Source organism: Tursiops truncatus, chromosome X (genome assembly GCF_011762595.2).
Source record: "Tursiops truncatus isolate mTurTru1 chromosome X, mTurTru1.mat.Y, whole genome shotgun sequence".
Taxonomy (NCBI): domain Eukaryota; kingdom Metazoa; phylum Chordata; class Mammalia; order Artiodactyla; family Delphinidae; genus Tursiops; species Tursiops truncatus.
Window position 1 is genome coordinate 128034829 of NC_047055.1, and position 22784 is coordinate 128057612.

The window sequence follows — 22784 nt, forward strand, 5'->3', positions numbered from 1 at the left end:
AAGCCCATCATCATTGCACGACTATGCCAACACGTTACATTTAATTAGGCCTCCACTTAGCTAGTGTCGAACTCGTAATTTCATTTATGAGACTTTATCACGTCACACATGAAGACCTTTTCCTTAGCCGAATTGTATTTCCTCGTTCTAGGAGAAGTCCAGGAGAACTGCTCTGGTTCCCCCATTTTTGCCCATGTCATTGGTCACTTCCTCCACCCCTTCCTGGTATTTCTGTGCGAAGCCAGGCTGGGTTTGGGGATAGGTGGGATGGAGCAGGGCAAGACAGGAGGCTGGGATGGGCTACAAAAACGTCAGCTCTTCCAAGACTCACTTGTTTATGAAGGGAACGTTACTCAGCAGAGGCAGGCCCTTGTACTCAACGTTGTAACTCTCTGGCCAAAAACACACCATGCAATTAAGAAGTGAGTTTTCTTTGGCTTGTGATATAAGTAAGCATTGTGCACTGGTCCATGCTCTACACCGATGGTGTCTGCGGGCCCGTCCTCAGACAGAGCTGTTAACGTAACCACATGCGGACAAGGCATCCTTCTCCCAGATCCAGATGCGTAGGCCCCCTGAGTTCCACTCACGCCCCCTCCGAAGACAATCCCTCCGTTTCCAAGGTTCTGGATCAGTACAGCTGCCCATCTTCAAATCTCTCCTCAAACAAATGAAATAGCAAAGAGCTTCCCACATGGTTCTGTGCTGTAAAAATGCTGCTGTGCTACGTTCATCGCTCCCAGGCCTCTGCTGTCTGCTGAGCGGGGAAACCCTTCTGTCATGCAACAGTTCTCAATACACAGTAAACCCCGACACGCTTTCGCTGAGATTAATCTGAGAGCAAAGCGCGCAGCTCACGGCTTTCAGCTGCCCCACCCCCGTGCCTTTTTGACATTACATCCAGCAGCGCCGGGCAGATTCAGGAACAGACCGGTGCGGGAGTAGAGGTGAGAGGTCGTGTCACGCTGCACATTCTGGCACGATTCGGTGTGGCAGAAGCTGGACATTTAAGGCTGGTGGAACCAACACTGTGGTTCATTATCATTGCTGCGAACCCATCATATCTTGACTTCATGTAAGAAAGAGCTGTCTTTTATGGAAATCACGTGGAACCTGATCAGACAGAGATCGCTATTGCGGAGAAATCTGGCTGGGTGTGAATTCTTTCCAGCTCCTCCCAAGGGGGTTCGTTGTCGCTTGAGTCTGGGCTGGCCCGTGGCTTGCTTTGGCCAATCAAAGACAGCGGAAGTGACCGGACCTTGTGGAACGTTCCATGCAGTCAAGTCTTCCGGTCAGGGAAGGGACCAGTCAGGCTGTCAGCTACTACTCAGTCCAGAGGCCAGGTGTGTGAGCAAAGCTTCTAGAATATTCCCACTCAATCAGTCCTCCCGCTGACGATGGATCCAGCCGACACTGAAGCTCCTGAGCATCTGAGTCCCAACCAGTCTGTGAATCGGGAGACACGACAAGCTGCTGTTCATGGGCGCCTCTGAGCTTTGGGGTGTTTGGGGCTACAGCCACAGGTCACCCAAACCGTTCCCACACGCAGGGGGAGTGGGCAGAACAGAAGAAAGCACAGAAACACTGACGTTTCCAGCTCCATTCACACCCACGTCTTAATAACCTCCCTCCTCTTTGCTTTTCTCGCTGCTGACTCACCCTGCACCTCTGATACGGAGAAGAGCGCACGGCACAGTACCCGTTTGTGGCTTTGAGCGCAGAGGGCGGACAGTGGGAAGGAGACGGCATGCGGTTTGATGTGTCATCTCCACGAGACATGGCCGTGGCCCCCGAGATTCACGTGCAGTTTGTTTCCATTCTGGAATCCAGAAGGGAGGGGACGGCTCGCCTGCCCATTTTCTCCCCCCCCCCGCCCCCCCCCCCCCGCCCCGCCCAGGTTTATGCGCCCGTGAAGGGCAGGACCAGAGAACGCAAAACCTTCCCGCGCAGTTCACCGAGGTAGCACAACCCCGGCCATCATGCTTTTCCCACCGGGTCACCCTTCTCGGAGCGGTCCAGCGTCTCAGAGCCGTAAAACATGGGGGGACAGCCTGTCACAGTTTTCCAGGGAGTGCGAGAGAGCACCGCGGCTTCCGAGCCTCTCTTTGTGCCTCTTGGGTCCTCCCGAAGGGCAAACGCTCTTTCACGTCATTGACCCGGGGAGCTGTGAGAACCCATCTTCGGGGACCACTCATCTCTGTTCCCATAAAATCCTAATCTCACAGGATCCCCATCCCTACTGCAGAAGCACCACGGTGAGGCTTGGCTTTCTTCTCCGACCTCAGAGTGGCCTCCCAGGCCTTTTCTCCCCGTGTGGTCTGCCTGAGTATTTCCTTTTGTAGGTAAAATTTCTGAAATGAACAGTTCCTTCAGGGCAAGGTCTGCTCTGGAAAAGAACTAGAAGCTCTAGCTGCCCTGGATGGCGGGAAGGAGGGAGCAGTGGGGGGAGATGAAGGGATAAGGGGCCCCCCCACCAAAGGGAAGCTTGGGGATGCCTGGAGCCCTTTGGCTGTCCTGGCTGGGGGGGGGATGGGGGGAGGGGAGCTCCTGGCACCTGGTGTGTGGAGACCAGGGAAGCTGCTGTGCACCCCACAGGGCCCAGGATGCCCCACATCAGAGCGTCACCCAGCCCCGATGTCAGGAGTGCTGAGGCTGAGAAACCGTGACCTAACATGAGAGGCTTTCTATCAATTATCTATCATCTATCATCTATCTATCTATCTATCTATCATCTACCTACCATCTATCTCACTATCATCTATCTACTTATCTATCATCAATCTGTCATCAATGTACATGAGTATATATGCATGTCTGTGTCTGTCAATCTATCATCTATCACGCTAAGGTGTCCACGTCGTAATCCCTGGGTAGTAGACAGACTAATGTCCCCAAAGATGTCCACGTCCTAATTCCTGGCAACTGCAAATATGTCACCGGACAGGACAAAAGACCTTTTGCAGGGCTTCCCTGGTGGCGCAGTGGTTGAGAGTCCGCCTGCCGATGCAGGGGACACGGGTTCGTGCCCGGGTCCGGGAAGATCCCACATGCCGCGGAGCGGCTGGGCCCGTGAGCCGTGGCCGCTGAGCCTGAGCGTCCGGAGCCTGTGCTCCGTGACAGGAGAGGCCACAACAGTGAGAGGCCCGCGTACCGCCAAAAAAAAAAAAAAAGACCTTTTGCAGATGTGATTAAGAATCTGGAGATGGGGACTTCCCCGGTGGTCCAGTGGTTAAGACTCTGTGCTTTCACTGCAGGGGGTGTGGGTTCAATCCCTGGTCAGGGAACTAAGATCCTGCAAGCCGCCACGGCACGGCCAAAAAAAAGAATCTGGAAACGGAAAGAGTGTCCTGAGTTATCCAGGTGGGCACAAGGGCCCTTACTTGCAAGAAGGAAGCAGAAGTTTCAGAGTCAGAGAAGCAGAGGTTGGTGTCTCGTGGGGACATGAGCTGAGGAAGGTGGGCGCCTCTCGAAGCTGGAAAGGCAAGAAGACGGATTCTCCCCGGAGCCTCCGGAAGGAGCCAGCCCTGCCCACACCTGGATTTCAGCCCAGGGACAGCAGTGTTGGACCTCTGGCCTCCAGAAGGATGCCCGCGGTGGAAGCACCCTGATCTGGCGCCAGGAAGACCCGAGTCTCAGCCTGCCCTGCAGTACGCCACGGACGCCAATCGGCCGCTGTCTGCTTCTGGGGAACTGAGTTCTTAACGCTACAACGGAGCAGTTGGCGTTTCCTCTGCCCATCTCCCGCTGCCCACAGATTCTGTCAGTGCATATCTGTGAAGCGGCTTCGTAGTTTTGACATGATTTCACAAGCACGGTTGTCATGGTGGGCGTTGTGTTGCGTTAGAGTCACCCACTCCCGGGGCACATTTGGACTCAGACACGGGGGCCATAAACTGGCCACTGGGGATCAATCCAGGCTTGCTTCTGTGGGAAAAAGCCCACCTACAAATCTCCCTGGTAACATCTGGGAAACGATTCTCCTTGGGATTCTGCACGTCCCCAAACTTTGTCCTTTATGGATACCATGCTGTCCCCTGCTTGGCTTGAGGCCATTGGGAGGGGGACCAAGCGTCCCTGCTTCTGGGTGAGCAGCCAGGAAGCCTCAGCAAGACGAGGGCTGCAGGACCGCGCTTGGACCTCGACCTCCAAACGCAGGATTCTCACAACCCAGCAGAGGGTGAGAATCCTGGGTGTAGATCATATCTGATACCGTTTCAAGTGAGATGTATCCGGCGGGGCTGCAAAAGTGCTCGGCGGGGCTGAAAAAATGATCCTGTACTTTTTTTTTTTTTGACAAGAGTCATCTTTTAAAATAAAGCATGGCTGTTTCCTGTAGTCATTTCCCGAGTTTCTTTTCCACATTTTAAAGACGGGGTGACCTCTGTACGATGAGCTGAGGCGCTGACCTTCTGCTCACTGCTTTCTCCTCCTTCAAGCATGAGGCGTATCCTTCTGCCCTGGGCAGCCTCAGCTCTCTTCCTGCTGGGACATCTGATGGCTTCAGAAGAAACGGAGCTGAGTAAGTCAACGCTGGCGAACGTAGCCATTTGTCTGCCTGAAATGCCCTTTCTTTGAACATCTCTGCTCTCTTCTTTTTATGGTGTCTTTTGCAACTGCAGTGTTTTCTTTGTCAAAGTGACAAGGGCTTACACAGGTTCCTGAGTTTCGGGCAAAGCTCCATTTGCCTGTTGCAAAGGACCCACTCTTTTTTTTTTTAAATTATTTTTTAAAATTAATTAATTAATTTATTTATGGCTATGTTGGGTCTTCGTTTCTGTGCGAGGGCTTTCTCTAGTTGCGGCAAGCGGGGGCCACTCTTCATCGCGGTGCGTGGGCCTCTCACTATCGCGGCCTCTCTTGTTGCGGAGCACAGGCTCAGTAGTTGTGGCTCACGGGCCCAGTTGCTCCGCGGCATGTGGGATCCTCCCAGACCAGGGCTCGAACCCGTGTCCCCTGCATCGGCAGGCGGAATCTCAACCACTGCGCCACCAGGGAAGCCCCAGGACCCACTCTTGACTGAGCTCAGGATTAGGTCTGAATGGAAAAGAATCAATAGAAGAGCTCTTGTCTGCAGAACTGAGAATCTGGGCTGCTTTGCTGTTCTGTCTGCCTCCAAAGAGGTGAAAGGCTTTTGTTTGAATTAATATTTCCCTTCCCGTGGTGAGATCATGCCGCCACAGTGCCCCCGAGAAAGACAAGAGCCTCCCCAGTCACCCGTTGTCCGCGGGTCACCCTTGAATCCCATCCCACGGCTGGCCGCGCCTTCTGAGAACGATGATCAGCGTCACCTTTGCTCTCTGTCCTCAGAGCCTGGTTCCTGGGGCTTTCCCAGAGAATTGTTTCCAGGCTGCATGATCACCTTACAAGCTTTGTCAAAAGGCAGCAACAGGAGGGGGCGGACGGGAGGTATCTGGTCCCCTCTTGCACTAGACAGCTTCGATTTGCTTTCCAGCTCAAGGGAGGCCCGGATGGGAGCAGGTGGTGGCACGTTCGTGACATGTAGCTTCTGAACTGTCCCCAGGCATCACCCCATGCTTGACCGTCCACGTTCGAGCTGGCCTCTCGCCTACCTGGTTTGGAAGGGTCCCTAGGGGCCTTCTTTGCTGCAGCCCTGGGGTTGCAAACTGGGTATCAAGTGGACACAGTGAGGAGGGTGAGAGAGCCTGGATGTGGGGTGTCCCCAGGGCTGGCACCCACATGATTCCCTAGCTCTGTGCGATGCCCGGTGCTCTGTTTTCACGTGGCCGAATCGACGACTCCATCTGCCAGCGACAGAAGGCAGAGGGAGGAGAGATTTGGCTGCGAGCGGAGCTCCCTGGGGCCACAGATCCCTTGAGACCCATAGCTTCCTTCTGACAGCCCCCCTCTACCTGCCACCACTGCGCACATGGAGTTTGAGTGAAGAAAGAGCCCTTTAGACCAGTTCTAGATTCTGACCCACTTGAAGCACATCGGTGGGCAGAAGTAGGGGTTAAGGTCGTGGATGCACAGAGGGTCCCACCCGAGGCGCTTCTCATCCCTCTGTGGAGCGGGGCTCACTCAGAACCTTTGTAGGAACTTCCTGGAAAATGCAGAACTTGCTTTACGAAAGGCCTTTGTGGTTTGCCTGCTTTTCTTTTGCCCGAGGTCATCACAGGTGTGTGAACACCTGCGGTCCCACTGGGCACAGTCTCAGGAAAGCCTCCCCCCATCCCACCCGAGGTCCCGGAGCTGCGCAGGGAGGTCCCTCCGGGGCCATTTCCACCCCGTCGATCCATTTTGAACCAACAGATTCAGACTTCACGACTCCATTGGGAATTCAGATCATATTTCCACATAAGGCTACGGTGTTTCTGTTGGGGCTAGTGCTAATGCGCCTTTGCCCCGAACGCGCCTAACCCTCGTGAACGCTTGTGAACCAGCGTCAAAAGAAGCATGAGGAAATCGACACCCAGAGACACCCCCCCACCCCCCCCCCTTGCCTTGGTGCAGACAACCTTTGTCACCAGGGCTGTCCCGGTACACTTTGCCATTTACACCTTCATCTCTTAAAATTTCCGAATAAGTTCATAATATCCCATAAAATCAGCACACACTTTCTAAGCAACAATGGGTCCTGCTGGCCCTGAGCTCTTTCCGTTCGGGAGCCGACATTCAGGTGGGAACAGTGAAATCACAGGAATGAGATGGTATCTCTCAGGGGCAATGGTGCCACCAGGATGGTTAACCACCGATGGCCCAGGTTGGCGGTAATTTCTGGAGAGATGGAGGTGTTTCTGATGGTACCGGAGAAATAGAATCAAAACTGGCATTTCTCGCCAACCCAGAATTCTTCTCCACCAAGGTAGAGATAAGAGAGACACGATTTCATGACTGAACAAGCATTGAACAAGACTACGCTCTGATGCACATGCCTTTTGAGAAAGAGGTTGACAGGACACAAACCCTCTTCTAGAGCAAGGTGGACACCAGCCACTGCACCCGCGTTCTCAAACGGGAGGACGTCCCAGCACCATTTGTAACCATAATTCTTCCTAAACTCACCTTCCAGGTGGAGGGACCACCTGGGTCAGATCACTGGCTTTTCTCCAAGGGAAAAATTAACTCCTGTCTTTCTGACTGAAGGTGCTTTGACGACCTGGAGCCAGACTCGTAGCCCCTCACAGAAATGGGGCTCCACACCGTTCATGTTTGCTCTTCAAAGAGTTGGCTTCCTTGAGAAAGTTATGCCTAGGTCCCAAAGCTGGCTAAAGCTCACTAACTTCGAAAAGTCTCTACCTATATTTCAAAGGGATGAAGAAAAAACTTACACATTTTATTTATTTATTTATTTTTAATATATTATGAGGGCTTCCCTGGTGGCGCAGTGGTTGAGAGTCCGCCTGCCGATGCAGGGGACATGGGTTCGTGCCCCGGTCCGGGAAGATCCCACAGGCTGCGGAGCGGCTGGGCCCGTGAGCCATGGCCGCTGAGCCTGCGTGTCCGGAGCCTGTGCTCTGCAACGGGAGAGGCCGCAGCAGTGAGAGGCCCGCGTACCGCAAAAAAAAAAAAAAAAAAAAAATATATATATATATATATATATATATATATATATATATATATATATATATATAATGAGTTTTGGGACTGCCCTGGTGGCGCAGTGGTTAAGAACCCACCTGCCAGTGCAGGGGACACGGATTCGAGCCCTGGTCCAGGAAGATCCCACATGCCGCGGAGCAACTAAGCCCGTGTGCCACAACTACTGAAGCCTGTGTCCCTAGAGCCCGCGCTCCACAGCAAGAGAAGTCACCGCAATGAGAAGCCTGTGTATTGGCTTCAAGTGTAGCCGCCACTCGCCACAACTAGAGAAAGCCCGCGTGCAGTTATGACGACCCAACGCAGCCAATAAATAAATAAATAAAACAAATAAATAAATAAATTTATAAAAAATATATATTATGAGTTTTAAAATTGAGATATAGTTGATTTATAATATTATATATGTTTCAGGTATACAACATAGGGATTCACAATTTTTTAAAGATTATACTCCATGTAGAGTTATTATGAAATATTGGCTATATCCCCTGTGTTATACAATATATCCTTGTAGCTTATTTATTTTATACGTAATAGTTTGTACCTCTTAATCCTCTACCCCTGTCTTGACACTCGCCCCCTTCCCTCTCCCCACTTGTAACCGCTAGTTTGTTTTTGTATCTGTGAGTCTGCTTCTGTTTTGTTACTTTCACTAGTTTGTGTCACATTTTAGATCCCACATGTAAGTGATACCATGTGATATTTGTCTTTGTCTGACTTACTTCACTCAGTCTGATCATCTCTAGGTCCATCCATGTTGCTGCCAATGGCATTATTCCATTCTTTTTGATGGCTGAGTGGTATTCCATTGTACACATGCACCACATCTTCTTTATCCATTCCTCTGTTGATGGACATTTAAGTTGCTTCCATGTTTTGGCTATTGTAGAGTGCTGCTGTGAACATTGGCGCGCATGTGTCTTTTCAAATTAGAGTTTTTGTTTTTTTGCGATAAATGCCCAGGAGTGGAATCGCTGGATTCTGCGGCAGCTCTGTTTTTATCTTTTAGAGAAACTGCCGTAGTGTTTTCCACAGTGGCTGCACCAATTTGCATCCCTACCAACAGTGTACCAGGGCTCCCTTTTCTCCACACCCTCGCCAACATTTATTATTTGTGGTCTTTTTAATGATGGCCGTTCTGACAGGTGTGGAGCCTAAGTAGCGTCTGAAGCAAACGTTGAAGGACTCACTTGACCTTGAGCTTTTCCTCGACTCGTCACGTGTGGTGTTCTGAGTAAGACAGTGACTTTGGTGGATGGGGGACAGTGTCCAGTTCCTCTCTGTGTGCCCACAAAACATGGTGCCACTGGACACACAGTCGGCACTCACCGTTTACTCTTCACACTAACCGATAATCATTACCTCTTGCCAACGAGAGAAGAAAGCCAGCTGTAATCTTGCACCGACTGTTGTCTCTCAAAGTGATTGAGTTTTCTCACCGACCTTCATAGATCCTGCAGTTCTTAGTGACATAAGTCATGACCGGTTTGTTTGTGAGAATCTTGGTTTTCTCTGTCCCTTTAAAGCACTCTATCACTCTTGTATTATAAGTATGAAACACATAACAGACTCTGGACACATAGTAAGAATATAAAATATCTTGTTGATAATTACAGATAGATGACATAGGTAACAGATAGATGATGACAAGATAGATGATAGATAGGTAGATAGACGATATAGATGATAGATACATAAATAGATAGTAGATAAATAATAGCTAGATGATGCTGATGATAGATACATAGATAGATAATAGAGATAGATGATAGAGGTAGATAGATAGATGGATAGATAGATATAAATATCATGTTGAAATGATAATATTCTGGATATATAGGGTTAAATAAAATATATCATCATATTTTTTTAAAAAGCACTGTATCATTCTTATAACATGAGTGCTGACATCATTTTACAAATTTCAAGCTCTTTCCAGCATTCCCTCAAAGTCTACTCTAGTTGTGTCTTTTTACCCAGGAGAAACATTGCAGCTTCAAATCATCAACCTCTTTCCAGCATCGCCTCGAAGTCTCCTCTATGTGTGTCTTTTTACCCAGGAGAAACTTTGCAGCTTCAAATCATCAACTTTAATTTCGAAACTGTGAAGGTTACATGGAACGCAAGTGAATACCCCGGGACTAATTTGACATTCCTCCAAAAGTAAGTGCCCTGAGGAGGGGAAAACCATGCCCCTGGCTAAAATATTTCCTCTTCTAAGATGTCAACAGCTGGGAGGCCCAGGACGCGAGCGCGTGAAGGATCAGAAGGTGCAAGTGTGCATGTGTGTGCTCTCTAGCTCTCAGGCCTCACCACAGCTGCAGCCACAGCTCCCAGACCTTCTAACGCAGTGATGACTGACTCATGCTCGAAACCACCTAGATTCTTTTTTTTAAATAGATATTTGATTATATCTTTTTTCTTTTTTTTAATGAATGAATTAATTTATTTTTGGCTGTGTTGGGTCTTCCTTGCTGCGCACAGGCTTTCTCTAGTTGCAGCGAGCAGGGGCTACTCTTTGTTGCGGTGCGCGGGCTTCTCATTGCGGTGGCTTCTCTTGTTGTGGAGCACGGGCTCTAGGCATGCGGGCTTCAGTAGTTGTGGTTCGCGGGCTCTAGAGCGCAGGCTCAGTAGTTGTGGCGCACAGGCTTAGTTGCTCCGGGGCATGTGGGATCTTCCCAGACCAGGGCTCGAACCCGTGTCCCCTGCATTGGTAGGCAGATTCTTAACCACAAGGGAAGTCCCGCATCCATTTCTTTAATCATAAAGGAGATAATTCTTCGTCTCGTCACTGCTTGGGTTTGAGATCTTAAGGATGGAGTATAAGCTGGTCTCACACTCGGTCCTATAGGCTTCTTCTTAATATTGCAGGGAAGCCTCAAATTTTTACCCAATCTTGGGACATCCCTATTAAAAGTGTCTCCTGGAAGGGATAGTTAGGGAGTTTGCTACATTTGAAAAGGATAACCAGGGACTTCCCTGGTGGCGCAGTGGTTAAGAATCCGCCTGCCAACGCAGGGGACACGGGTTTGAGCCCTGGTCCAGGAAGATCCCACATGCCCCGGAGCAACTAAGCCTGTGCGCCACAACTACTGAGCCTGCGCTCTAGAGCCCGCGAGCCACAATTACTGAGCTCGTGAGCCGCAGCTACTGAAGCCCACGTGCCTAGAGCCCGTGCTCCACAACAAGAGAAGCCCCCGCAATGAGAAGCCTGCGCACCGCAACAAAGAGTAGCCCCCGCTCACCGCAACTAGAGAAAGCCCGCGCGCAGCAACAAAGACCCAATGCAGCCAAAAATAAATAAATAAATTTTATTTTTAAAAAAAGGATAACCAACAAGGACCTACTGTATAATACAGGGAAGTCTGCTCAATGTTATGTGGCAGCCTGGATGGGAGGGGAGACTGGATACATGTATATGCATGGCTGATTCACTTTGCTGTGCCCCTGAAGCTATCACAACGCTGTTAATCAGCTCTACTCCAATATAAAATAAAAATGCCTCTTTGAGTCAAGGGCTGGGTTACTCTGCAGGTCAATTACTTTCCTAGGGCGGCCGCAACAAAGTACCCAAAACTGGGCAGCTTAAAACAAGGAAAATTCATCCTCCCCCATCCTGGAGACCAGATGTCTGAGGTCAAGGCGTCCCAGGACCGCGCTCCCTCCTGAGGCTCCAGGGGAGGGTCCTTCCCCCCTCTTCCAGCTTCTGGGGGCTCCAGGCGTCCCTGGGCTTGTGGCCGCGTCCCTCCCGTGTCTGCCTCTGTCTTCCCGGGGCTTCTCCTCTGTGTCTGTGTCTCTCGTCTTCTGTCTCTTAGAAGGACCCTGTCATTGGATGTAGGGCCACCCTCCTCCAGGAGGACCTCATCTCAGACCCCTCACTTCATCACATCTGCAGAGATCCTATTTCCTAATGAGGTCCTGTTCCCAGGTTCCGGGGTTGGTATCGATACGTAGGCATGCCATTTGGAGGGCCACAATTCGAGCCCTACAAGATCCATTCAAGGGGGGTAAACATTTGAGAGAGGGGTACTTTTCTGTTTCGACAGGTCTTGCTGTAGTTTTGTAAGGGGAGGGGGTCATTGAAGCGAGTGACGTGGTACCCAATCTGAGTCAGTGACAGAGTCATGGAGCAAAGGAACGGCCCTTAAGTTGTTATTTTTAAGATGCTACATAGCTGAATTTTTCTCTTTTTAAATCACAGGTTAAGCAGCAATGAGGCCTGCAGACCGTGCTCCCAGTACACCCTTCAACAGGGTTACACTACTGGGTGCCTCTTGGAAGTAGAGAAAGATGAAGTTCTGTATTTTTCCATCAGGAATGGAACACACCCTCTTCTCAGCAAGAGTCTGTGGATCAGCAGTTACCGTACGTGCTTTAGTACCTTGAGGGTTGACTGTCCATTTTGGATTAGGATACATCATACAAAGGTAGTGAAACCCTCTCTCCAAAGATTCGTGTTTTGGTCTGGATTTCTGTGAGGCAGAGTTTCTTTCCCCCCCCCCCACCCCCGTTTTGAGGGATGGGATGTCACAGGTCCATCTCAGAATCCCATGAGAGCTATGGACCCCCTCCTGAAAACAATCCCTCATAGACATTGTATAAGTCTCCTCGGGCTGCCATAAAAAATGATCAGAAATTGGGTTGCTTAAAGTAAACATTATCTTCCAGTTCTGGGGTTGGTCGAGATGTGGGTGGGGTTGGTTCCTGCTGGAAGTTCTGAGGGAGAATCTGCTGCAAGCCTCTCCCAGTTCTTGGGAGCTGCTCGTAACCTTGGGCGTCCCTGGGCTTGTGGCCGCCTCCTCCCGTCCCTGCATCCGTCTTCACGTGGCTTCTCCTCTGTGTCTGTGTCTCTTCTCTTCTGATAAGGATGCCAGTCATACTGGATTAGGGCTCACGCTACTCCAGGATGACCTCATCTTATCTTAAACAATTACACCTGTAATGACCCTCTTCCCAAAGATTCTGAGGTGCTAGGGTCCAGGACTTCAAAGTGTCTTTTTCTGGTGGGACACAATTCATCCCATAACAGATACAGAAAAGTTTTTCAAGCAATTTCAGAGCGCTCTTTCCACGAGACACCTAAGGGTCCTTGGAGAGCTGGCTAAAAGTTCTATTGTCAATGTACTAAAGACAAGGAAACCCCACATCTCATAAGGTATTAGAGGAAGGATTGGAACAGTCAGAGGAAAGTGAATCCAAGCCCAGCTACCACTGTAATTTCAGAGATGTGGAATGTTTATCTTGGTAGAGGTGTTAGTCATTGTGCTATTTCTCCTTCTTAGTGAAACCCAGATCCCTGAGTGATCTGAGCTTCCAGTGGCATCAGGGAGCAGTGACAGTGACTTGCTCTGACCTGTGGTACAAAGATCTCGTGTATGAAATCCAGCACAAGAGCACCTTTGACGCCGAGTGGCAGGTGAGGGCAGGGACGTCTTCTCAGGCCGGATGTACGTAAGTATCCCCAAGATGCGAACGGTGGAGAAAGATGGAGAGACACAGAGACAAAGATATTGAGATTTATTTTAAGGACTTGGTCATGTGATTGTGGAGCCTGGTGTATGTGACAGAAGCAGGGGGCACTCATCCAAAAAGGGAGAAGACGGACAAATGGCTGGAATCAGTAGAATAGAATCACTGCTCATCAAAGAAATACACATTAAAATAGAGGGATACTTGGCTTCCCTGGTGGCGCAGTGGTTAAGAATCTGCCTGCCAATGCAGGGAATATGGGATCGAGCCCAGGTCAGGGAAGATCCCACGTGCCATGGAGCAACTAAGCCCGGGAGCCACAACTACTGAGCCCACGTGCTGCATCTACTGAAGCCCACGTGCCTAGAGCCCGTGCTCCTCAACAAGAGAAGCCACCGCAATGAGAAGCCCGCCCACCGCAACAAAGAGTAGCCCCCACTCACCGCAACTAGAGAAAGCCCGTGCGTAGCAACGAAGACCCAACACAGCCAAAAAAGAATAATATAAATAAATTAAAATTTAAAAAAAATAGAGGGATACTGGAGATCTCCTAAATAGCTGATCATAAAATGTGATCATTTTTAACGATGTTGAACACCAGGAAACTTTAAGACCTCCGTCCTTGTTGTGATCAATTAATTCCCTTTGCAGAAATCAATCCTCAGGGAATAATTCAAAATGTGGATGAGGCTCTATGCACGAAGACGTCTATCGAAACATTATCTACAATAAATACATGGACTTAGGGACCACCTATGTGGCACACAGCAGGAGAATAGTCAAACAAATTATGGTGCATTTATAATAAAATATTTAAGAGCCATCAAAAGGTATTTTGAAGAATATTTAGTGATAAGAAGCAATGTGTACATTAAATATTGTGTTCAATGAATACCGTACCCCCGGAAGGAGAGAAATGGTATCAATTTGTTAACGGTGATTGTATTTTGGAGCTAGGATAAAGACGGGTTTTAAGTGTCTTATTTTGCCTTTGTGTGTGTGTATGTGTGTGTGTGTGTGTGTGTGTGTGTGTGTGTTTTCTAAAGTCTCAAATGTAAGCATGCATTACTTTTCTTTCTTTTTAAATTAATTAATTAATTTATTTTGGGGCTGTGTTGGGTCTTTGTTGCTGCGTGCGGGGTTTCTCTAGTTGCGGCGAGCGGAGGCTACTCTTTGTTGCGGTGCACGGGCTTCTCATTGCGGTGGCTTCTCTTGTTGCGGAGCACGGGCTCTAGGCGCACGGGTTTCAGTAGTTGTGGCTTGCGGGCTCTAGAGCGCAGGCTCAGTAGTTGTGGCGCACGGGCTTAGTTGCTCCGTGGCATGTGGGATCTTCCCAGACCAGGGCTCGAACCCATGTCCCCTGCATTGGCAGGCGGATTCTTAACCACTGTGCCACCAGGGAAGCCACAGCATACATTACTTTTATATTCATAAAAAAAGTTACTTGGGAAATATAGCCAATATTTTATAATAACTGTAAATGAAGTCTAACCCTTAAAAATTGTGAACCACTATATTGTACACCCGTAACATATAATACTGTACAGCAACTATACTTCTATTTTAAAAAATTACTTTTTTTTTTAAAAGAAAGAACTTAGTAATTCTTCAAAAGCGTCTGTCATCATGTTTGTCATAACGAATTTTTTTTCCTTTTTGGAGGGAGGTGTAGAGGTGCGGCCACATTTGTTTTTGCTGCCGTTTGGAGGATAAATATCTGGGCAGAGAGAGGAAGTGAAACAAGAGAGGGAAATCCTGCAAGGAGGAATCTTGTGTGAATCCCTGGTAGAAGATGAAAAAGTCTGGGTCAATCATGGGTCATCGTGTCTGTTTTTCCCTCTAGTCCAAGGAGGCAAAAACCTGCAATGTCACGCTCGACAGTTTGGATGATGAGAAGTGTTATTTCTTTCGGGCCAGAGTGAAAACGCTGGAGTCCAGCTACGGCTCTGACACATACCCAAGTGACTGGTCAGAGGTGATACGCCAGCAGAGGGGCAAGCTAACAGGTAATGTCACACAGCATCGCTGCACAACATGGTCCGGCACCCTACGTTGGGGGGAGGGTGGAATGGGGCACCTGAAAACACGGATGACCCCAAGTCCTGCTCCAGAGGTCACGGTGGAAGAATTCCTCTTCTAGATTCCATCATTATTGGACTAATTTTCATTTTTATTTCATAGCAAGAATAATGTGTCATTTATGAATGTGGTTCCATGGATATAGATACAGATGCATAGAGAGATCTATAGATAAATAGGTGATAGATGGATAGATTGATAGATGATAGATGATGATAGATAGATGACAGATATAAATAGATGATAGATAGATGACATATATAGATAGATAGACATAGATGGATGATAGGTGATAGATAGCTAGATAGATGGATAGGTAAGTAGACAGATATATATCGTAGATAGATAAGTAGATAGGCAGGTAGGTAAATAGATAGATGATAGATGATAGATAGATAGATGATAGACAGATAGGTAGATAGATGATAGATAGATAGATAGATGATAGATATGGATAGACCAAAGAAAGCCCTGATATCCTCAAATAGCCCTGGCAGTGAGTTAAATCTACTCTCCCTCCTTCCTGATGTTTGCCTGTCCAGTGCCACCATCTCTCTTTCCAGGACATTTCACACCAAAATCAAGATTTGCTGACCCTGACATTTATAAAGGAAAAAACAATGTGGGTGGCAGGGTTTGGAGTGTGATCTAGTATTATGTTGAAATTATCTTGATAACTTACAGCCCTCATTCTGTTTTGCTTTAGATTTGTGCCAGGAAAGGAGGCTTTTCCCAAATTTTATTTTAATTGCCGGCATGGCCACCTTCCTGATGGCCTCCCTTCTCCTTCTGCCTTTATGGAAACTACGGAGGTGAGGATGACCCTGACAGAATCCTCGGACACATGGGCTTTGGTTCCAATATGTCCCTGAACTGGGGGGGAAAAAAGAATTGTCTGATATGATTATTTAGCTGAATATCACTTTCTCTATAGTACACACTTTGCCAGTGGTATATGACAAGAAAATTGAGAGGGAAATAATGCCAAAGGTGAGATATCTGCAGAATTCATTGACAAATATTCTCTGGGAGACGGTAGGATATAAGAATGGTCATTCCTATGAGAGCGTTACCTTGCTTCAAACACACGCCCCACTGAGCTGTGTCCTCCTGTCATGTTACAATGACAGGTACTTAAAACACTTTTAATTTTTATTGAGATTTATTAAATGAGACAATTTGGTGAGTGAGGTGAGAAGAACTGGACAAGAAGAAAGCTTGTCTGGTTTGTAAATCCACTTACAGATACAGCAAAACAATATTCTTTGAGACCATAGAAAGCATTTCAAAAATATGATATTAAATATTTCTCCCCATTAACCTTCCGTGCGATAATTTAACAACCGCTATTTCCATCTTTCTTTAAACGTACTTGTGCCCGGGCCTTTTACTTCTTGATGATGTTTGAAGGCACTGATGCCCAGGGCCTTGGGTGCCATCTTTGTTTCTTAGGATGAGGTTTCCATAGCAACGACTGGAGTGATGCATAGAGAAACGTGGACCGCCATTCTGGACAACTCAGGCTGGGTCTGAGCTAGGCTAAGTTAGACAAGTTCAAGGACGTCCCGTCATGGTTGGATACAGCTTCTCTTGATTCTTGCAAATCGCCCCATTTTTTCTTCAGTCTGCTCTTCTCTCTTTGACCAGCTCAGACAGATGCCTGCAATATGGTTCTCTGCAAGGGAGTAGATGAAGCAATCAGATAAGCGTGTTGACAGGTGACATGTCTGATGTTTTTAATACAAAACTGAAATCATCCCTGAGGGAATCTGAGGGGTACACTTCTTGGAAAAAACTAACACTTGTCCTGTCTTCAAGGAAGTCCCTGTTCACGACGAGAGGTGAAATCAACTGTATTCTTTTCCTGGGGTTGCCATAACAAAGCACCCCAGACTGGGGTGGGGGGGCTCAAACAACAGACGTTTATTTCTCCCAGTACTGGAGGCTTGAATCTGAGGTCCAGGTGCGAGCAGGGCTGGCTCCTCCTGAGGCTTCTCTCCTGGGTGTGTAGACGGCCCTCTCCTCCCTGTGTCCTCACACGGTCGTCCCTCTGTGTGCATCTGTGTACTAATCTCCTCTTCTTTTAAGGACACCAGTCACATAGGGTTAGCATCTTATTAGATGAAAACCTCTTAGGTTCTGTATCTGGGGGCCTGCGAATTAAACTGACCAAAGACAGAGTAACGTAAGAAAATGCATGTTTCTTTACTGATGTAATGTTTTTAAGCGCGTGGAGATTCGTAGAAAGGAAGTGAACACCTAACAAGGCAGTTAATTTGGGGGCTTCTGTACCATTTTAACAAAAGGTGATAATTTGTGGAGAAGTGGAAAAGGAAGACAAATGAAAAGGGAGTTTGGATGTGGGTAACTAGTGGGAGGGTGACTAAGAAATGTGTGGGGGAAACTACAGGCAGATAAACGTTGTCTGTGTGGAAGCATCTTGGTGCCTCTCAGTGGTGTGACTCGTCCATTTCCAGGTAAAGGGGGGGGGCACCTTTACAAATGGAATTTTTTTTTTTTTTGTAAAGAGGGAAATTTGTGGTCTGCTTTTAGGTGGGTGGGGGAGGGCAGAGGGCTTCTCCTACCTCTGCTGTTTCTCAAGTGCCTTCACCTCCAAATACACAATATCCCCAAGTGGCATATTTTGGGGTGGTGTATCCTGTTCACATTCATACCCCATGTCTATGACCTCATTTCACCTTAATTACCTCCTAAGAAGTACAGCCTCCAGATACGGTCAGATTGAGGGGTTAGGGTTTCAAGTTATGAATTTGGGGAGGTGGGGACACAATTCAGTCCACAGTGTCAACAGAATTAGTGATTCCTGGGTAATAAGAATTGCTCCTTGGCAGAGACGGGCTCCACGCCCCTAACATCACATTCCTGGTGAGGGCTTCTCGTGGATGCTGGGAGCAGGGTACCTGCGAGGGTAGGAGCGGGGCACATGTTTTGAAATTGGGGACGCAGTTCCGCCAACGTGTGCAGCCTCTGGGGTCAAAGTCTGCAGCCATCCCGGGCCCCTCATGGCGGGGCGGTGGGTGGGGTCTGTCCGCCTGGACGTCCACAGCCCTGCTCAGGGGCGCCAGCCTGTCCGACCAGACTCTCCATGTCCATTTCAGGGTTAAGAAGGTTCTCATGCCCAGTGTGCCGGATCCCAGGTTCACCTTCTCGGGGCTCTTTGAGTCTCACCAAGGTAACTTCCAGGTAAGCGTCATGTCCTTGGGCATGAGAAACAGGCTTGCTTTGTGCCGTCCTGCTACCCCCCTGTGCACCACGTAAAACCCGGCTTTTATTCCAGCAGCCTCTTTAAATGCCTGGGAGCCCTTTTGCATTTGAAAGCAGCAGCACGTTCTTTTCTCTTTGGGTCAGAGAGAGCAGATCCAAGGGCCTCCGAGGGTGGCTTCTCTTGAAATCAGCCCCGGAGATCAGTGGCCCCCACTACGGGATTTTCCAGCCTAATCACTTTCTGATCTTATCAGGAAGTTGTGTTCTTAATCTGTTCCCTCTGCAGAGCTGACAACAAAACCTACACTTCCTTTTTCAAACTTTACGGTTGTTGTTTCATTCACATGACAAATGCTTAAGGAGTTGGGAGGAATGAGACGGAGGGAATCAGCACCGCGTGCCCAGGAGATTGCCAGCAGCGGACACCCAGGCGTAGACTTTACGGGACCATGGGATCAGAGTTATGCCAGTTCCCTGCGGCTGCCACAAACGGCGGGGTTCAAAACATCACACATTCATCCTCCCCCATCCTGGAGACCAGACGTGTGAGGTCAAGGTGTCCCAGGGCCGCGCTCCCTCCAGAGGCTCCAGGGGAGGGTCCTTCCTGCCCCTTCCAGCTCCTGGGGGCTCCAGGCGTCCCTGAGCTTGTGGCTGCCTCCCTCCCGTCTCTGCCTCTGTCTTCATGGGGCTTCTCCTCTGTGTCTGTGTCTCTCCTCTTCTGTGCCTTAGAAGGACCCTGTCATTGGATGTAGGGCCACCCTCCTCCAGGAGGACCTCATCTCAGACCCTTCACTTCATCACATCTGCAAGGACCCTATTTCCAAATAAAGTCCCATTCCCAGGTTCTGAGGGTTAGCACTGGGGCATATCTTTATTTTGGAAGGGATGCACTATTTAACCTTCCAGAGGAGCAAAAAGGTGAATTTTAAAACTACTTATAGGTGTAGGAGAGGGAAAGAAATGGAAAGAAAACCCACAAAAACATGCCTCTATCCTGTTAAGTTCTGTCCCTGATACCTGCAAATTAAATGGACAAAAAAAAAAAAAGATTAAGAAGAGAAAAGGTTTATTTTGTATGCACATGAAAACAAGTGAAAACAAAGGGTGATAGAGTGTGGAGGAGACACCAAGTAAAAGAAAAGGGGTTGGGGACTTGGGGGTGGCAGGCAAGATATGAGAAGGTGACTAGGAAATGCATGAGAAATAAGGGTTCTTTAGTAAGATTTTATGCGGACTCAAGTTCTCCCAGGTGCTAAGTGTTGTCTCTGGAGTTGGAAGGGTCAGGGTGACCTTTTACAAATGTACATTTCCTTGCCAAAAGGGACAGTTATGCCCTGCTTCTAGGGAGGATAAACGGAGAGCAGAGAATCCTCTCTGCAGCGGTGCATTCTCCATTGCCTGCAGCTGAAAAAGCGGCATATTTAGGGGTGTCCCAGTTCCTTTCAAGGGAGAAGAGAGGGGGTTACAGCAGAGTTTAGGACAGGAAATCTGAAGCTTTTCAATACTTGGGGCTAGAAGAAGGAGATGGGGGAGGCTGGGCCGGGGAAGGGAGATGTTATAGGGAACAGAGGAGTCACCCGGTGGAATACAGTCCCCTGGAGCACCGTATTCCAGATGTGCTCCCAGCCAGCATCAGGAAATCCCAGGGCACCTGTTAGGATTTAGCATCTGGGCCCCCTGGACCTGCTGAGTGACAACCCTCCTTCTGAAAAGTCACTCCCATCTCAGAGAACATACCTGCGGGGTGGGGGCGCGGGGAGGAATCTGTGTTGCCTGTTTTGGGTTCCGGAAAAGCCCCTCAGGCGGTCCTCGTGTGTGAGGAGTGACCACAGGCCAGCCGCTTTGAGGCTGATGACAAAAGGCAGGTCTGGGGCTTCCCTGGTGGCGCAGTGGTTGAGAGTCCGCCTGCCGATGGAGGGGACACGGGTCCGTGCCCCGGTCCGGGAAGATCCCACGTGCCGCGGAGCGGCTGGGCCCGTGAGCCACGGCCGCTGAGCCTGCGCGTCCGGAGCCTGTGCTCCGCAACGGGAGAGGCCGCAGCAGTGAGAGGCCCGCGTACCGCAAAAAAAAAAAAAAAAAAAAAAAAAAAAAAAAAAAAAGGCTGGTCTGAAACCACAAGCTCCATGCCAAGATACTAAACATGAGAGCTTTTTTGTTCTGCTGGGGGTGGCATCACCTCCGGAGGGAGGCTGCCAGGGTCCCGGCGATGCACGGGCCCCGAGGGGAGGGGTTTGCCGCACGGAGCCTGAGTCAGTGTTTCATCCTGGCAGGAGTGGATCAAGGACACGCAGAACGTGGCTCATGTGAATAAGATGGAAGACGGGGAGTGGGAGTCTCTCCCGGAAGAGGCCGTGGTGGTCCAGCTGGCCGAGATGCCCAAGACAGTGGTGACGAGCCCTGTGTACCGGCAGACAGCGGAGGAAGAGGCCACCGGGGAGCCCGGCCAGCTCCCTCGCCAGCCCCCCCAGGGCGGCGAGGTGGTCTCTCTCGGGGATGTTACGTTTGTGATGAGTGACAATTCATACGTGATGTTCTGAGGGGGTGCAGACTCAAAAGCCAGCATCAAAATCTACGTTGACATCGTAGGACCCAGGACAGCATCTCAGGGGCTAAACACCGCTGTGAAGGGAACTCCCCAGAACCGAGGATGCTGGTGTCTGGGGTCACCCAACATCCCACCCATCCAACCAATGCATCCCATGCATGTCGATATCCAAGGGCTTGAAGGCGGATTCCCTATAGGCGGCAGACCGTTGGTTGGGCTTGTTCTTGCTGTCACCTGGCACGTTGTCACGGTTCACTTAAATCCTAAGGAAGGACAGCCCGCGGCCTGAGCCCACCTTCCTTCGCACGTGCCCACCCAGTCCTGCCCTTTCGCCATTACTGCTCGCACCTGAGTGGCTCCTCAGATCTTTCGCTACGCGGCACCTGTACCCAGCAGGTGAGGCACGGCGCCCCCAGGTACAAAAGGAATTCTGCGTTACCAGCAACAACCAGCCACCCAGCTCTTGATCCGAAAGGGAAAAACCCTCTTTGCATGCATTGAGGCATTTTATTAAGCAGACTGCTTTAATTCCTGAGTCCACACTCAGGACATCACTCCTAAGAGACATTTGAATGTAAGAACCCTGCATGAGCATTTGAGACATTCCCCGCTGAGTGTGCATTATTATTATTTTTTTTTATATTGAAATAAAAAGAAAAAAAAGTGTTGGCATGAGAACTACGGTGAGATGTAAACATCTTGCTGATATGTGTGGAGATAGTGGACAATGTTAGTTTGATGCCCTCAAGCTTCACGTACAGGATGTGTCTAGATTTCTAGATTATTGAGATCTAGTTGTTTTTTTCTTTGTTTTTTTTTTCCGGCTGGCACTGAGTTTATCTTGTCTCTCTCTGCAGGGTGCAGTAAATAAACTTGATCAGATATACCTGGAGTCTGTGTGTGTGTGTGTGTGTGTGTGTGTGTGTGTGAGTGTGTGTGTGTGTGTGTGTGTGTGTGGTGTTGGGGATTTATAATTTAACAAAATCTCTCCCCACCCCAGAAAATTCCTCCACAAAGATAGAAATGGAAAGAAAACACTTTTATTCGTGAACAAACACCAAGCCAGGCAGCCCGCTAACGGTTTGCAAGCATAGAAGGACTCTCACCCTGTTTCTGAGCTCAGCAACCTGTTCCCATTCTCAAGACAACATTGCTAATTGTCTCCTCTCTGTAGGATGCAGGTGTTGCAATTTGGGGCCAGGTTTCCAGCTGCAGTAAGGCCACTCTCTTCCCTGGAAGCTGGGAGGTGGGCCTTATGTGATTGTTCCCGTTTGGGAAGGTCATTCCTGGGTCAGAGCTGTGGTGCAGGGTTGGAAGTGGGAGAGCAGGAACCCCAGAAGTCACCTTTCCCCGAGGAAGATTTCATGGTGGGCTGCACGCCTGGACCTGGGACCTTGTTTCTGGGCTGTCGGAGGCTTTTATTTATTTTTTTAAAGTAATTAATTAATTTATTTATGTTTGGCTGCGTTGGGTCTTTGTTGCTGCGCGCAGGCTTTCTCTAGTTGCGGCGAGCGGGGGCTACTCTTCATTGTGGTGCGCGGGCTTCTCATTGCGGTGGCTTCGTTTGTTGCAGAGCACGGGCTCTAGGCGCACTGGCTTCAGTAGGTGTGGCACATGGGCTTGGTAGTTGTGGCCCGCGGGCTCTAGAGCACAGCCTCAGTAGTTGTGGCGCACGGGCTTAGTTGCTCCACGGCATGTGGGATCTTCCAAGATCAGGGCTCGAACCTGTGTCCCCTGCATTGGCAGGCGGATTCCCAACCACTGCACCACCAGGGAAGCCCCACCCTGGGGCTTTAATTGTGTCCCCACCATTGAATCTTTCGTGTCCTGGTCCATGTTTCTTTGCACCAGAGTCCTCGAGTTGGGAATCATGCAGTGTTTCTCTTCTCCTCACTCACTGGGGTGA

General features: G+C 49.2%; 1 protein-coding gene across 1 annotated transcript; it reads left to right on the forward strand.

Moving 5' to 3' along the window:
- The first annotated feature begins 1747 nt into the window (after positions 1 to 1747).
- On the forward strand, positions 1748 to 21764 carry LOC117310242 (cytokine receptor-like factor 2). Its single transcript, XM_033849348.1, has 8 exons — positions 1748 to 1801; positions 1898 to 1959; positions 11762 to 11925; positions 12843 to 12976; positions 14873 to 15035; positions 15815 to 15920; positions 18228 to 18312; positions 20604 to 21764. Exons 1-8 carry the CDS (start codon positions 1748 to 1750, stop codon positions 20868 to 20870), a joined length of 1035 nt encoding a protein of 344 aa, XP_033705239.1. The 3' UTR covers positions 20871 to 21764.
- The last annotated feature ends 1020 nt before the right edge of the window (positions 21765 to 22784 follow it).